Genomic DNA, 13,695 nt, shown 5'->3' on the forward strand with positions numbered 1-13,695 from the left:
GTACTCCTCACTACCCCCAGCCAAGGCTTCCAACAAGCTGTACTCCTCACTACCCCCAACCAAGGCTTCCAATAAGCTGCACTCCTCACTACCCCCAGCCAAGGCTTCCAATAAGCTGTACTCCTCAATACACCCAGCCAAGGCTTCCAATAAGCTGTACTCCTCAATACCCCCAGCCAAGGTTTCCAATAAGCTGTACTCCTCACTACCCCCAGCCAAGGATTCCAATAAGCTGTACTCCTCACTACCCCCAGCCAAGGATTCCAATAAGCTGTTCTCCTCACTACCCCCAGCCAAGGCTTCCAATAAGCTGTTCTCCTCACTACCCCCAGCCAAGGCTTCCAATAAGCTGTACTTCTCACTACCCCCAGCCAAGGCTTCCAATAAGCTGCACTCCTCACTACCCCCCCAGCCAAAGCTTCCAATAAGCTGTACTCCTCAATACCCCTAGCCAAGGCTTCCAATAAGCTGCACTCCTCACTACCCCCAGCCAAGGCTTCCAATAAGTTGTACTCCTCACTACCCCCATCCAAGGTTTCCAATAAGCTGTACTCCTCACTACCCCCATCCAAGGCTTCCAATAAGCTGTACTCCTCACTACCCCCAGCCAAGGCTTCCAATAAGCTGTACTCCTCACTACCCCCAACCAAGGCTTCCAATAAGCTGCACTCCTCACTACCCCCAGCCAAGGCTTCCAATAAGCTGTACTCCTCAATACCCCCAGCCAAGGCTTCCAATAAGCTGCACTCCTCACTACCCCCAGCCAAGGTTTCCAATAAGCTGCACTCCTCACTACCCCCAGCCAAGGCTTCCAATAAGCTGCACTCCTCACTACCCCCAGCCAAGGCTTCCAATAAGCTGCACTCCTCACTACCCCCCCAGCCAAGGCTTCCAATAAGCTGTTCTCCTCACTACCCCCAGCCAAGGCTTCCAGTAAGCTTTTCTCCTCACTACCCCCAACCAAGGCTTCCAATAAGCTGCACTCCTCACTACCCCCAGCTGAGGGTTCCCAGGGTTTACTTCTCATTATGCCCAGACAAGGAGTCAAACATACTGTACTTCTCACTACACAGTTTGCCACCCCCTTGTCACACCCACATACTGGAAGGAGTGGCCATTCGCTCACGTGCGGATTTGTAAACACATAGAACTGAAGGCTAGTTGAAACTTGTCTGCGACACCGCCGCCATTTTGGATCAGGGCGGGTGTGGCGAAGGTATATATTTTTAAACCTATTATTTTTATTGGGTCTATTATATCCTACCTTTGCCTCCTTAATCATGTATAGTGCAATATAGGGGCCTTAGTTTGTTTATATCCTGTAGTGCTAGACATGTGAATGGGGAAGGCTTGCCCAATGTAAATATGTCTGCTCACTGAATGCCCAGTGAGAGCGAGGCGTGGAACGCAAGGCCTGGCTGCTCGTGCGCAGTGCAGCTCCCCGCCTGGGATCCAGCTGCAGGTAGGCAATGTGACAGAGGAGCATTGGGGACCAGTGACACTGTGCGGAGGGTAAGTGCAGGGAGTGGAAGCAGTTTCACAAGGGCTGTAGATATGGGGTGTGCAGACAATACCATGGCTGGTCTTTAGATTAGTCTGTCATACATTAATACCAACCTGGCAATGGACCGATATTAAATTGTACAGAACATGTGAATTGGGTTTGTCACAATTAAAATGTCACTGGTTCCCTGTATGGACTAATAATGTACATTTCTGCCAGTCATTCAATTTAGGGGTCTCTTATTGTTATAGTTCCATCTATGTTGCCAGTACAATCTGCTAACTTTGGGTTATATTGTTGTTGGTTTTTATTTTTTTATTTAAAGGAGGTCATCATGCAAATGTCATTAGCATTGTTATTGTGACATTTATTGTAGAAATAAAGTATACATTTGCTAAAGAGTTATATAGAGGAAATACACAAACTTTTGTTTGCATGTCTGCCTGTTTGTAATGATGTATCCTAAGTAGTTCTCTCTGCTCTTACATGTTTTTCATGTAGAAAACTAACCACTAGAGGGGGTCTCTTGGAGGGAAAATGAAAGTACCCATAACTACCATTGAAGCCTTTATTGCCTCAAACATCCCCTCCCAGCATTTCCTTATTCAAACATGTACATTGTGGAAACAATAAAGACGTTAAAAGCAGCTCTATAACTTTAAAGGTTTTCTTTTCCAATTAATAATTTTTTTTTGTTCCTCTAAATATTTTTTTAAATTAAAGATGGATTTTAGTTATACATAAGACAAAGTCACTACTTTTTCTTATGTGGGGCATGATTGTTGGATTTTTTTGGCAATAGATGGTACTTAAAAGGCCATACTCTTCAATAAACCTGCGGAAGGAGGAGAGCTGGGCAGCACCGAGGTAGCCTCAGCAATTGGAAACAGGTGAGAATAATGTATTTTTTTTTTTTTTTTTGTGCAAAACTGTGGCGGGTGACACACCTATTTAGAGCTAGGGAGATGCACCGAAACTTCGGCTGAAAATGGGCCTATCCCATTTCAGCCAAAAATTGGTCAAATCTGCCGAAAATTATACGTGCTGTCCTGCAGTCTGTCTTGGTGCACGTGGAGGCTGTGTTACCAGTGACTACTGGTAAATTTCTAAATAAAATTAGATCTTAAAAAAATATATTAATTGAATATTTATGTGCAGCGTGTGTGTATGAGTGCAGCGTGTGTGTATGAGTGCAGCGTGTGTAGTAGTGCTGTGTGTGTTGAAGAGCCTTGGTGGGGGGTGGGCAATTTTATTATTTTTTTAAAAAATATATTTTAATTTTTTTTATTTATTATTTCTTATTATTTAATTTAATTAAGTTTTTTATTTTATTATTATTCATTTTTTTTTTTCGTCCCCCCTCCCTGCTTGATTCATGGCAGGGAGGGGGGCTCCTTCCCTGGTGGTCCAGCATTGGCAGTTCAGTGGGGGGAGAAGGGGGCTGTCAGAGCTGTACTTACCTTTCCTGCAGCTCTTGTCAGCTCTCTTCTCCTCCTCTGCGCCGTCCGTGCAGCTCTTCTGTCAGCTCCCAGTGTAAATCTCGCGAGAGCCATTTACACTGGGAGCTGACCGAGGTGCTGAACGGACGGCGCAGAGGAGAAGGGAGCTGACAGGAGCTGCAGGAAAGGTAAGTACAGCTCTGCCAGCCCCCCTCTCCCCCAGTCTGTATTATGGCAATGCAAATTGCCATAAAACAGACTATTGACTCGAGTATAAGCCGAGTTGGGGTTTTTCAGCACAAAAAATGTGCTGAAAAACTCGGCTTATACTCGAGTATATACGGTATATAGGTATGGGAAGATTATAGCATTCAGAACACGTTTGTATTCCTAACAAGATAGTGTTTCCTTAAGCAAAGTTCCATTTCATTTGCCTAGCTACACACCGTGGCAGAACTACTAGGTCACAATGGTCGCTATTGTGATTGGGCCCTCGAGTTCCACTAGTCAAGGCCCCCATTTGGCAATATACTAAATGATTATGAAGTTACTGACAGTTGCATTCTGTTGTGGTGCCAGTACCAGGAGCGCTGACATTCTGTCCTGATTGCTCCCCTGCCTAGTCTCATTGAACGGAAGCCATACTTGAAAACCCATAGTGTGGGGCTTCCGCTGCCACCCAAGACTCAACAAGGAGAGTGGTCAGGGGAAGGAGCACAGCAGTGATGAAGCCTAGTTCCAGGGACTACAAGTGCTGGGAAATTGTGGCTGGAGGATTGTGGAAGCAGGCGGCAAGTTTGTGGATTATGGAGGCAGACGGCATGCTAGGGGATCGTGAAGGCGTGCGATGGGCTGGCTGCTTGTATTGTTCCCGGGCAGTGAGGGAGCTGTGATGGCCGTGCTTTGCTCCCTCGAACGCCGCTTAGTGAGACTGGGGCAAAAAAAGTAATATTCCAGCATCACTAAGTGGTGCACGAGAGAGCAGAGCATGGGAAATGTTCAGCGCCTCCATGCACAGTGTGGAGACGCTGAATGTAGGTGCTGCACACTGTAGCACTGACACGGGAAGCACCTCTAGTGACCATCTGAGTTGCTGTCACTTGGAAACAATGTAAACACTTCCTTTTCTCTGAAAACAGGCTATAGAATATGAAGCTTTGTAAGTTTAAAAAATCTTGCTACTAACTTTTTTTTGTTAGCTGGCTCTGGAAGGACAACCGGTGATCAGACATCAGGGTCATGTGCTCCCAAGGCTCATTGATGCACGTGGGGAGTGAAGACTATCCCGTTTGGTCTGATCACACAGAAGAGCTACTGTAGCTCAAATGACTGAAAAACTTAATGCTGACCATGGTAGAAAGGTGTCAGAACACACAGTGCATTGCTTTTTGCTGTATAGCCACAGACCGGTCAGTGTGCCCATGATCTATGATGATCCCTATTCACGTTTGAAAGCACCTTTTACTGGGGACGTGAGCGTCAGTACTGGACCATGGAGCAATTGAAGAAAGTTGGGCTTATGAATCACACTTTTCTTTTAGATCAGGTAGATGGCCGGGTGTGTGTGCATTGTTTACCTGGGAAAGAGAGGGCAGCAGGGCCGCACTACGGGACAAGGACCGGCCAGGGGAGGGCAATGTTCTGCTGAAAACCTTTGGTCAGGGTATTGATGTTGATGTTACTTGGACATGTACCTAGAGATTGTTCTCAGGTTCATTATTGGGTTTATTATTAAGTTTATGGTCAAGGTTAGGTTTATAATTAATTGTAGTATTGGGATTATGTTTCAGATTAGGATTCAGATTATGGTTCAGATTAGGATTAGGGTCAGGGTCAGCACGGGCATCCCTTGCTGAATAAAGCAAGGGAATTCCTCTGCTGACATAATCAGGGGGAATCATTTTAACACTATTGCTAAAGGTAGGATTGAGATTAGGATTAAGGTTATAATTAGGGTTACACATGGGATTACGGTATGGGTTAGGATTGTGGTAAGGGTTTATTATTAGATTGAGGGTTAGATTTGGGATTAGGGCTTGGTTTAGGATTAGGGATTTAGGTTAGGATTAAGATTGCTACTTTCCAAAGATATACATATGGGGTATATTTGTACTGAGAAGATGTTGCTGAGTACAGCTAAGATCATTTTATGACAGTGGGACACACAAGATTTTAAAAATAAGCATCAAAAATACTATGTGGAACGGAGGAGAGTGGTCGCATGTCGGCTCGGCTCTGAGCGAAGATAGTGAATTTGACCCATTATACCCACCTTTAAAGGTTGGAATCTCCCCAGAACAATCACTAAGTCCACACGCTCCCAATGGGGAAGAAAAACAAAAAGCTTAAACCTGAGAAGCCTGCGTCCAGCATGAACATCGACGAGATGTGGCGGCAGGCCCGAGGAGCCGCGGGTTCAAACATGGCGTCCCTACATGGCGGATGCTCGGATTTCTATACCGAGACGTCGGATGAGGAAGGGGGGGGAACACATCCAGGCAAGCCGATCCTCGCCGCCAGCGAGGACACAACAGTTGCCGAACTCGGCACCCACGCCAGTAAGCATGGAGGCCATCAGGGACCTCATGGCGGACCACCATGCCAAAATCTCAGCGGACGTCGCATCGCTTAGGGACACCCTGCGGGGCCTCACTGGACGACTGGGAGCTGTTGAAACCACTTCAAGCACCCACACTGGTCAACTCCGTCAGCTCCAGCAGGAGGTACAAGAGATAAGGCAGCAAATGTCTCTGAGTGACATGCGATTTGCAGAACTCGAAGATAAACGACGACAAAAGCACCTCAAGGTCAGGGGCATCAGTGAAAACATACCCGAAGCTGAGCTGCCTCATGTCGTCCGGCGGCTTCTCACGGCCCTACTACAACCAAAGATGGTAAAAGCTGGAACAATCGACGGCATCTTCCGGGTCCCAAAACCCGCCAAAGCGCCGACTGCTGCCACGAGAGACGTCGTGATACAATTTCAGACCTACAGGGACAGGGCTGCAGTCCTGGCGGCCGTCCGCAACAACTCACCCTACCTCTTCGAAGATATGCATCTTACCTTCTATGCAGACCTCTCGGGGGCGACCCTAGCATGGAGAAGGACCTTCCAACAGCTAACTTCCACCCTGCGGGCTCACCACATACGTTACCGCTGGGGCCCGGCACACACCCTGCTGGTCACTAAGGGGGACACCACACTCTCAGCACGCTGTATAACTGAGGCACCGGCACTTCTGAGGCAGCTGGACCTACCCACAGACCCGCTACCAGTACCGGCGGAAAGACCCAAGAACCCACCGTCCTGGGACCCGGCCAGGGCAGCGGAATTCGTACCCAGACTACCGTCCAGAGTGCCTGCAAGCACGGCCAACACGTGAAGTACTGCAAATGACTTTCCTTCTGGGCCCGTCTAATCACTGCCTGGCCCGAATGGAACTCTTCTTTTTCTTATTGTGATTCCTCTTCTGACAGTGGACTGTTTTTTTTTTTTTTTTTTTTTTTTTTTTGTTTTCTGTTTTTAATAGTTACAACTGCATTATATTACTTTGAATGTTCCACGCTCAGTCCCCATGAGACCACAGCCGTAGGCTAGCACATAAATATACCTGATAGTACCCCCCAGTTGGCAAGACCGCCCTTCTCTAATGCCTCCATAGACACCCACATACTTTGTGGCTCACCAGGCAACAGGCCTCTCCATGTTGGAACATGACCCCCTATACCCGGCGGATATTCTCAGCCATGTTTCTAAGCCCTAGCTAGCCTCAATGCTCTCTGTACATAGTTGCCAGATCCTCACTCACTAATCTACCTGATGACATGCCTTCAGAACCGCGCACCACCACAAATAGCCCATTACTACTATATATCGCCTAAACCAGCACACACCGCTCATGAGCGAAATCCCCCCCACCCACTCTACCAGACCCACCGTTGGGGCAGCAGGCATACCCACACAAGCCGACCACTGGACAAGCCGACCCACACAAGCCAACATTGGATATAACCAGTATGTCTAATGCTTTCCTTACCCACACATAGCTAGGTAACAACAGGTTAACATATTACAACACAGTCAATAACTAAATAGCCCACCCACACCACACCCGATCTATGAACCAACCCCCTTACCTGTTAGCTCTCTCAAGCGTAGGGCCTTATTAACCTACTCACTCTCCGCGTTTCTTATTTTGTTTCCTACGTGTCCAGATGTAGGGGCGCCCCATCACAATCAAAAATAGACACTCAATCTCCCCTCTCACAGACTAGTTACGGATCACGAGCTCAACTCTACTACTAGACCTGTCTTGATAGGCGATAGCCGCACCCCTGCACCCTTTAATATGCTTTAATCCTTGGCTAACGAAATCTTAACATCTGCACATTATACTACTATAAAGGTTTAGCGGTGCCTATGTAAAACGCAAATGATGCAGCGCACTAGACCAGTAATGTATACCTCCAGCTAATACCCTAGCCTGCCAAGCGCCTAACCATATCTGTTGACGTACCGATGATTGCTTGTATCTCTCACCCTGCCTGGTACTAGCTATTCTAGCTAACCCTTATTCGATGGATACAACAGCTTAGGTACACGAGCAACTTATATAAAAATGTGCAAATTAGAATGCCACTGTCTAATCTTTGTTGTTCCTGACATACGCTGTTGTGGCATCAGATGATTTGTTTGTAACCTCCTGCACAGTAAAACAAAGAATTAAAAAAAAAAAAAAATACTATGTGTATGTAAAAATGTTAAAAAAAAAAATGAATACCACAAACTTTAAAACAAAATGGTAACAAAATGTCACTTCAATAAAGCTTATAATATTTTATGTGAGAGTCCCCATGGTGTCAACTTTAGTAAATGGTATGTATTGATGGCGTAATGTAAATATATAAAACAACTAAAATGCCCCATAATGAAACAAAGACCTATCGTCAATTTGCCATTTAAAAAAAAAACTTTACTGGGCCGGGTATGATTTTAGCCCTGTATTTTTTTTTTTTCACAAAAACCTGGCTAAGGTATACAAAGGGGGTCATTTTGTACTCAGGAAATATAGCTGAGAATAATTTTGTGATTTAATTTACAATAGCATATATCAAGTTTCCAAAATTAAACACTAAAATACGTGTGTATAAAAATGCAAAAATAAAGCAATATGATAACATTTTAATGAAATTGATGCTAACATAACTGTATAATAAAGCTCAAAATATACCATATGACAGCCTGTGGTGTCTACTTTCACAAATGGTATGCATTTATGGAGTAATTTTAACTGTCAAACTGCTACAATGCCCTAAAATGTGATACACATCAAATCCATTTATCAAAATTCTAATTGTAAAATCTGTAATGGTCAGGACTATTTTAAGGCATTGTAGCTTCACAGGATAGTGGCAAAGACATACATCGGGGTATTGTCTTATTCAGAAGAGTTTGCTGAGCAGAATTATGGGGCATTGATCACAGTGGCACATACCAGACTTGAAAAATGACCCCAAAAAATGTAATGTGTATGTAAAAAATGCAAAAAATATATATTTTACCACAAAGTTTGACATAAACTGGTGAAAAAATGGCATCACGTTAAGGCACAATATACACCATATGAGATACACTGTAGTGTCTACTTTCACGAATGATGGGTCCTTGAGGGATAAATTCAACAGTTAAACTGCTACAATGCCCCAAAATGAGACTTGCCCCCATCAAATTAATCTATCAAAATTATCACTGTTTTATGGCACTATAACTTCACAGGATAATGGCAAAGGCATAGATTGGGGGTATCATTTTACTCAGTTGATATGGCTGAAAACAATATGGGGTTTTCTACAGCAGTAGTATATATCAGCTTTATGAAATGCACATTAAAAATCCTTGTTTTATGTGTGTATGTTAGAAGTCTGAAAAAAACAATTTTACTACACTATTTAGCAGAGATTGGAGGCAAAATGACTACTTAAAAAGTGTCAGAATACCATTTGGTAAATAGCGTGTGATCTGTGCTTTATAGAAATATATATACTTGTGTGCAGCAATTTTGCTTTCTGTGATGTTTATTAAGCTTACAAGACAAACATACCAAATTCTAAAATAGCTCCACCGTAAAATTTTATTTTACTCCTTGTATTTTGTGACCTGTAACTTTCAAAATAAGCTGAAATCCTAGACATTTATGTACTCTGAAAATCAGAACAACTAATTGAATATTTTTTCATTACTTTCCTTAAGCTTCACTAATTATACACACATTATCATTGCCTAAACTGTGGGGCAAAATTTTTTGGGGGGATTTTTTTCTAATAAATAAGTATTTATATATGTCACATCTAATTAAAGCCCTTTTTGTCCTTTAAAAAACGATATATAACATGTGTTGGTGCAATAAATAAGAAAAATGCAAACAGAGGTTGAACACAAACAGCAAAAAATGCTTGTGTCCTTAAGGGTAAGTCCAGTTTTTGAAGCTGCGTCTTTAAGGGGTTAATGTTTTAAACCCTTAAAGCAGGGCATCCTTGCAACATAACAGCATAATTGCAATTAAGTTATGTTGACAACCTTTTATGAGGTTGGTGGGAAAATGTTTGATTTTATTTTTTTGTCAATCTTTATTTTTCATGTGCTTGAGCTTAACAGACAATCTTGCAATGCCACAACAACATTTGCAAGATTATTGAAAAAAAACCAATGTAAAACAGAGCATGGAAATCATAAATACAGCACATGGTTTAAGTATATTATTGCACACGAGATTAGGGAAACTGTGGTGTAAATTGCCACACCATGGGCTTATCGTACTAAATTAACTATCTCTGCCACTTCAAGTCATCATGCAAGAGGAGACGGGCTGAAAGTAAACACCAAATAAGGTTTGAGAGAGAATCCTGCTAGCTAACTCCAAGGGGGACCCATGTGGCCTCTGAATTAAGTAGCCGGTGCAACTGTAAAGTATGCCATGCGGCAGGCTGCCTGACCCACATACATTTTGCAGAATTGAATGCTTAGAGTCGCCTGACTGGTGATATGTTAAGACCCTGAATAAAGGTTAGTGGAAACTCATGTTGTTGGCCTGATGAATGTGATAGCCTTTCACTACATAACAGATCAACCATACCCCGTCTAGGGAAGAGCAAGCATGAGTCCAGCTGAGTTCCATCTTGGAGATCAAACACCGGAGCCAAGCCAAGCCAGCCCCTGGCCTGCTTCAGAGCCATCTCCCCTGCTCCACTGTTCCACACCCAAACAAAGTCCAAGGCGACTTTTCCTGTGGGCCATGGCTTTTGACGTCGCAAAGCCTTTTGAGGGTATGGGCTCTCTGCCCAGGAAGGCTTCTTTTCTGAGAAACTGCATGGGTGTTTTGGAGGGTATGCCTGTCGCTCCCCCATCCGAGCCAGGAACTTCTGAAATAGTCGGTCGTATTTGGCCATGATGTCTTTCAGTTGCAGGCATGAATCAGCACCACACAGTCTCGCAGCCATTTTGGAGAATAGGCCCCTGTGCCTCTAGTTGTCGTGGTTGCCCCAGTCAGGTGACACTTGCAACCTCCACAATAGGAACTGGGATATCCCCCACCGGTCCAAAGGAGGGGAGGAGGGGAAACGGAGCCAGATAGAAGGAAATTCAAGATGCTGGAGCGCAGCAGTTGGGCAAGGAGCAAAGCAGCGGCCGTCCACCTCGCTCCATGCTCAGGTAGGCCCCAGCCTCTGAGCCCCCGACTCTCCCGTTGAATTTGCCCGAGGTCGGACCTGTCTGCTGTGCTGGGAGGTGTCAGGGCAATGTACTGCAGGTTACCTGCTTAAATTCAGTGCTTAAATTTGATTTTTTTGTTGCTAAATAGCCTAGAACTTGCGGAGCCATAGCTATTTGCGTCCAGCTAGCATGGTGGTCCGGTCCGGCCCCGCCCCCCAAATCTGGTTGATTTTTAGATCGGTAGTAAAGGGGGGGGGGGGGGAGGAATCAAACACTTTTGAAAATTTTATTTATTTGCTACTGGACAACGTTTCTAGGCCTTTTGCCACCGATGTCATAAGGCTTTAGTGGGACACTATAGTCACCAAAACAATGAAGCAAGTTTTGTATATAGCTCATGTCTCTGAAGTTTCATTGCTCAATTCACAGCCTTTTAGGAGTTTAATCACTTTTGTTACTGTTTATGCAGCCTTAGCCACACACCACCGGTTGTGACTGACACAGCCTGCATGAAAACTAAATTGGTTTAACTTGCAATCAAATGTAACTTACTTTAAAAGAGAAGTCTGAAAATTAGATGACTCTTTACAGGAAGTGTTTAGGAGACTGTTTATGTCACATGCAGGGAGGTGTGACTAGGATGCATAAACAAAGTGATTTAACACCAAAATGGCAGAAAATTAAGCAGTGAGACTATAGGGGCATGATCTATACAGAAAAACTGCTTCATTAAACTAAAGTTGTTTTGATGACTATATTGTCCCTTTGAAGTACCATTCATAGCCCACAACATGGAGATAAAATGATATTTGTATAGGTAGTTGACAGAATTGGCTGGCAAGATGGGAAATCATAGTGAAACTGCTTTTATTTGCTAGGGATTCTTGTAACTAGAGTCTTTGGAATTCTGATTGAAACTAAATAACAACACAGGATTTAGTATTTGTAAAGCTCTGATTCTGAGAATTTTAAATCCTTAATCATTACGGCTGAGTTTGATCAGTTTCTATATATTCTAGGAGCCTGAACATATTCCTGCATACAACGTATAGGATTGCTATTTTTCCAGTTTGACAGTTTTGGCTTAACATTTACATGCCATTTTCAGGCAGTGTGCCCTGATGGTGTCACGTCATACTACTTTCTCCTATAGCTGTGAGTCTGGATATTGTTTGCTTCTTTATATCTAATTGGAGCTGTTCAGTGAGACTTTTGATCTCTCATGACAGGAGGGGAAATAAATGATCATTGTCCCATTTCTTTGTCACCATGTATTTGTTGAGCTCAGATGTAGGTACCATTCTTTGGTGTATTACTGGAGGACATCAATATAGCGATATTTCAGATATTTTGCCTAAATATGTGCAATTTGTGCTCAGGCATCTGTCTAAGCTGATATCTTTCTTCAGCTGATGTCTACCAAGGTGAACTGACACCTCTCTAGCAACTTGCTGTGGTCCGCTTTCAATTTACTTGACACAAATATATTTGGCTTCTATCACTGCAGCCCTATAATTATTAAATAAACACAATGTACTATGTAAATACATGCATTTTGACACATATGTAGGTGTTCTTGGTGACTTTTAAATTCAGAATCCCCACTGTACAAAGCTAAATCTCACATCCTGCAGCGTCCTGCTCCTTCTCTCAGCCAACCGAATGTTTCTTCATAGGTAAGCAACATTTGCCACGCTGAGCTTATAGGAATCTCCTCATTATGAACAGTATAATGCTTTTCTATGGGGAAATATAGTTGCATTCAGCATCATGATAGTGCTGAAGGTGAAGGCTGTAAACTTGTTAGTGTTTACTAGGAAGTGCCTCTAGTAACTGTCAGATTGACCGTGTCATACTTGTCACAGTGCAGGGACAGGATCTAGACACCATGACTATTACATTGCACACCTAGATCGTGTCGGGGAACTATAGCATCAGGAATACATGTTTGTATTCCTAACAGTTTAGTGTTCTTTTAAACATGCCCACATGTAACTGAGAATGAAAGCAAAAACAATATTTAATTCTTCCTTTCCATTCTCTTTGATTTTTAGTTCCTGAAAGCGAACCATGTATCTCAACTCAGAACAAGTAAACCTGGTGGGTCAGGTGTTTGAATCATATGTGCAGGAGCATCATCAGAAACAACTTGAACAGATACTAGCAGAAAATGACAAGGATGCACATTACTCCCTGATTGTGAATGCCATGACCCTTTTTGAAGCCAATATGGAAATCGGAGAGTATTTTAATGCTTTTCCCAATGAAGTTCTTCTTGTTTTCGACAATGCTCTGCGCAGAGCAGCCATGAGCTTCCTACAGTCCTCTTCACAACAAGGGAAATTTACCATTAAGCAGAATTTACATGCTCGGATAACTGGTATGTCAATCTCCTTTTGTGTATGTTTGGTCAAAGTATTTTCAAACCAGATTAGAGGCAGTGCACAACATTAGGGATATCTCCAACATTTCAGGGAAAGATGGGTAAGAACTCTAGAGGAAATCTTAAAACTTAGAATGCTCTTAGATTGTAAAACCCCACAAAAGCCAATATGTCCCAGTTGTCTGCCTCCCTAATGCAGGGTAGGTAGGATTCATGTTTTAGTTTTTTTTTTTTTTTTTCTCTTCTCAGTTGAGGTGATACGGCTGCAGAGGGAGGGCTCTGCTTGTCCGAAGACTAGCTCTGCTCGTGGACTTGTCTTTTCTCTTTTCAAGCGTTGGAATGCACTTCAGGTGCCTGCGTTCCATGCTTTTATAACTTCCATCTAGTACGTGCCAAAAGTGGCATGGGTGTGCTCAGATGTACTGCTGGGAGGTCCTTAAGGTGGAATGCACCTACTGTTGATGATATGTTCCCGCTGGAGATTGCGGTGTGCTGCGCTCATGCACAATGCTTTCTTTACTCTGGGACCAAATTTTAACACTAAGGACCTTCGAGGCTGTTTAAATCCTAGCCATAACTACTCATCAGCTGGGTGCTGTTCAGCTCTGTTGCAGATGTGCTATCACTAGCCCTTCAGCACACCCAGAGGATATTTCAATTT

At 43.5% G+C, this 13,695-nt stretch overlaps 1 protein-coding gene across 3 annotated transcripts in view; it reads left to right on the forward strand.

Annotated features, from left to right (window-relative positions):
• Positions 1–1,422: 1,422 nt before the first annotated feature.
• MCM9 (minichromosome maintenance 9 homologous recombination repair factor) overlaps positions 1,423–13,695 on the forward strand; it is a 99,527-nt gene continuing 87,254 nt past the window's right edge. For all 3 annotated transcript variants that reach the window (XR_010086619.1, XM_063443468.1, XM_063443469.1), the window contains exons 1-2: positions 1,423–1,512; positions 12,706–13,031. Coding sequence is in view for 2 of the 3 variants with exons in the window: in XM_063443468.1 (XP_063299538.1) it covers positions 12,722–13,031 (310 nt within the window). In the remaining variant the exon portion in view is untranslated. The remainder of the gene's footprint in view (positions 1,513–12,705; positions 13,032–13,695) is intronic.

Source organism: Pelobates fuscus, chromosome 2, assembly GCF_036172605.1.
Source record: "Pelobates fuscus isolate aPelFus1 chromosome 2, aPelFus1.pri, whole genome shotgun sequence".
In the NCBI taxonomy this organism is placed as follows: domain Eukaryota; kingdom Metazoa; phylum Chordata; class Amphibia; order Anura; family Pelobatidae; genus Pelobates; species Pelobates fuscus.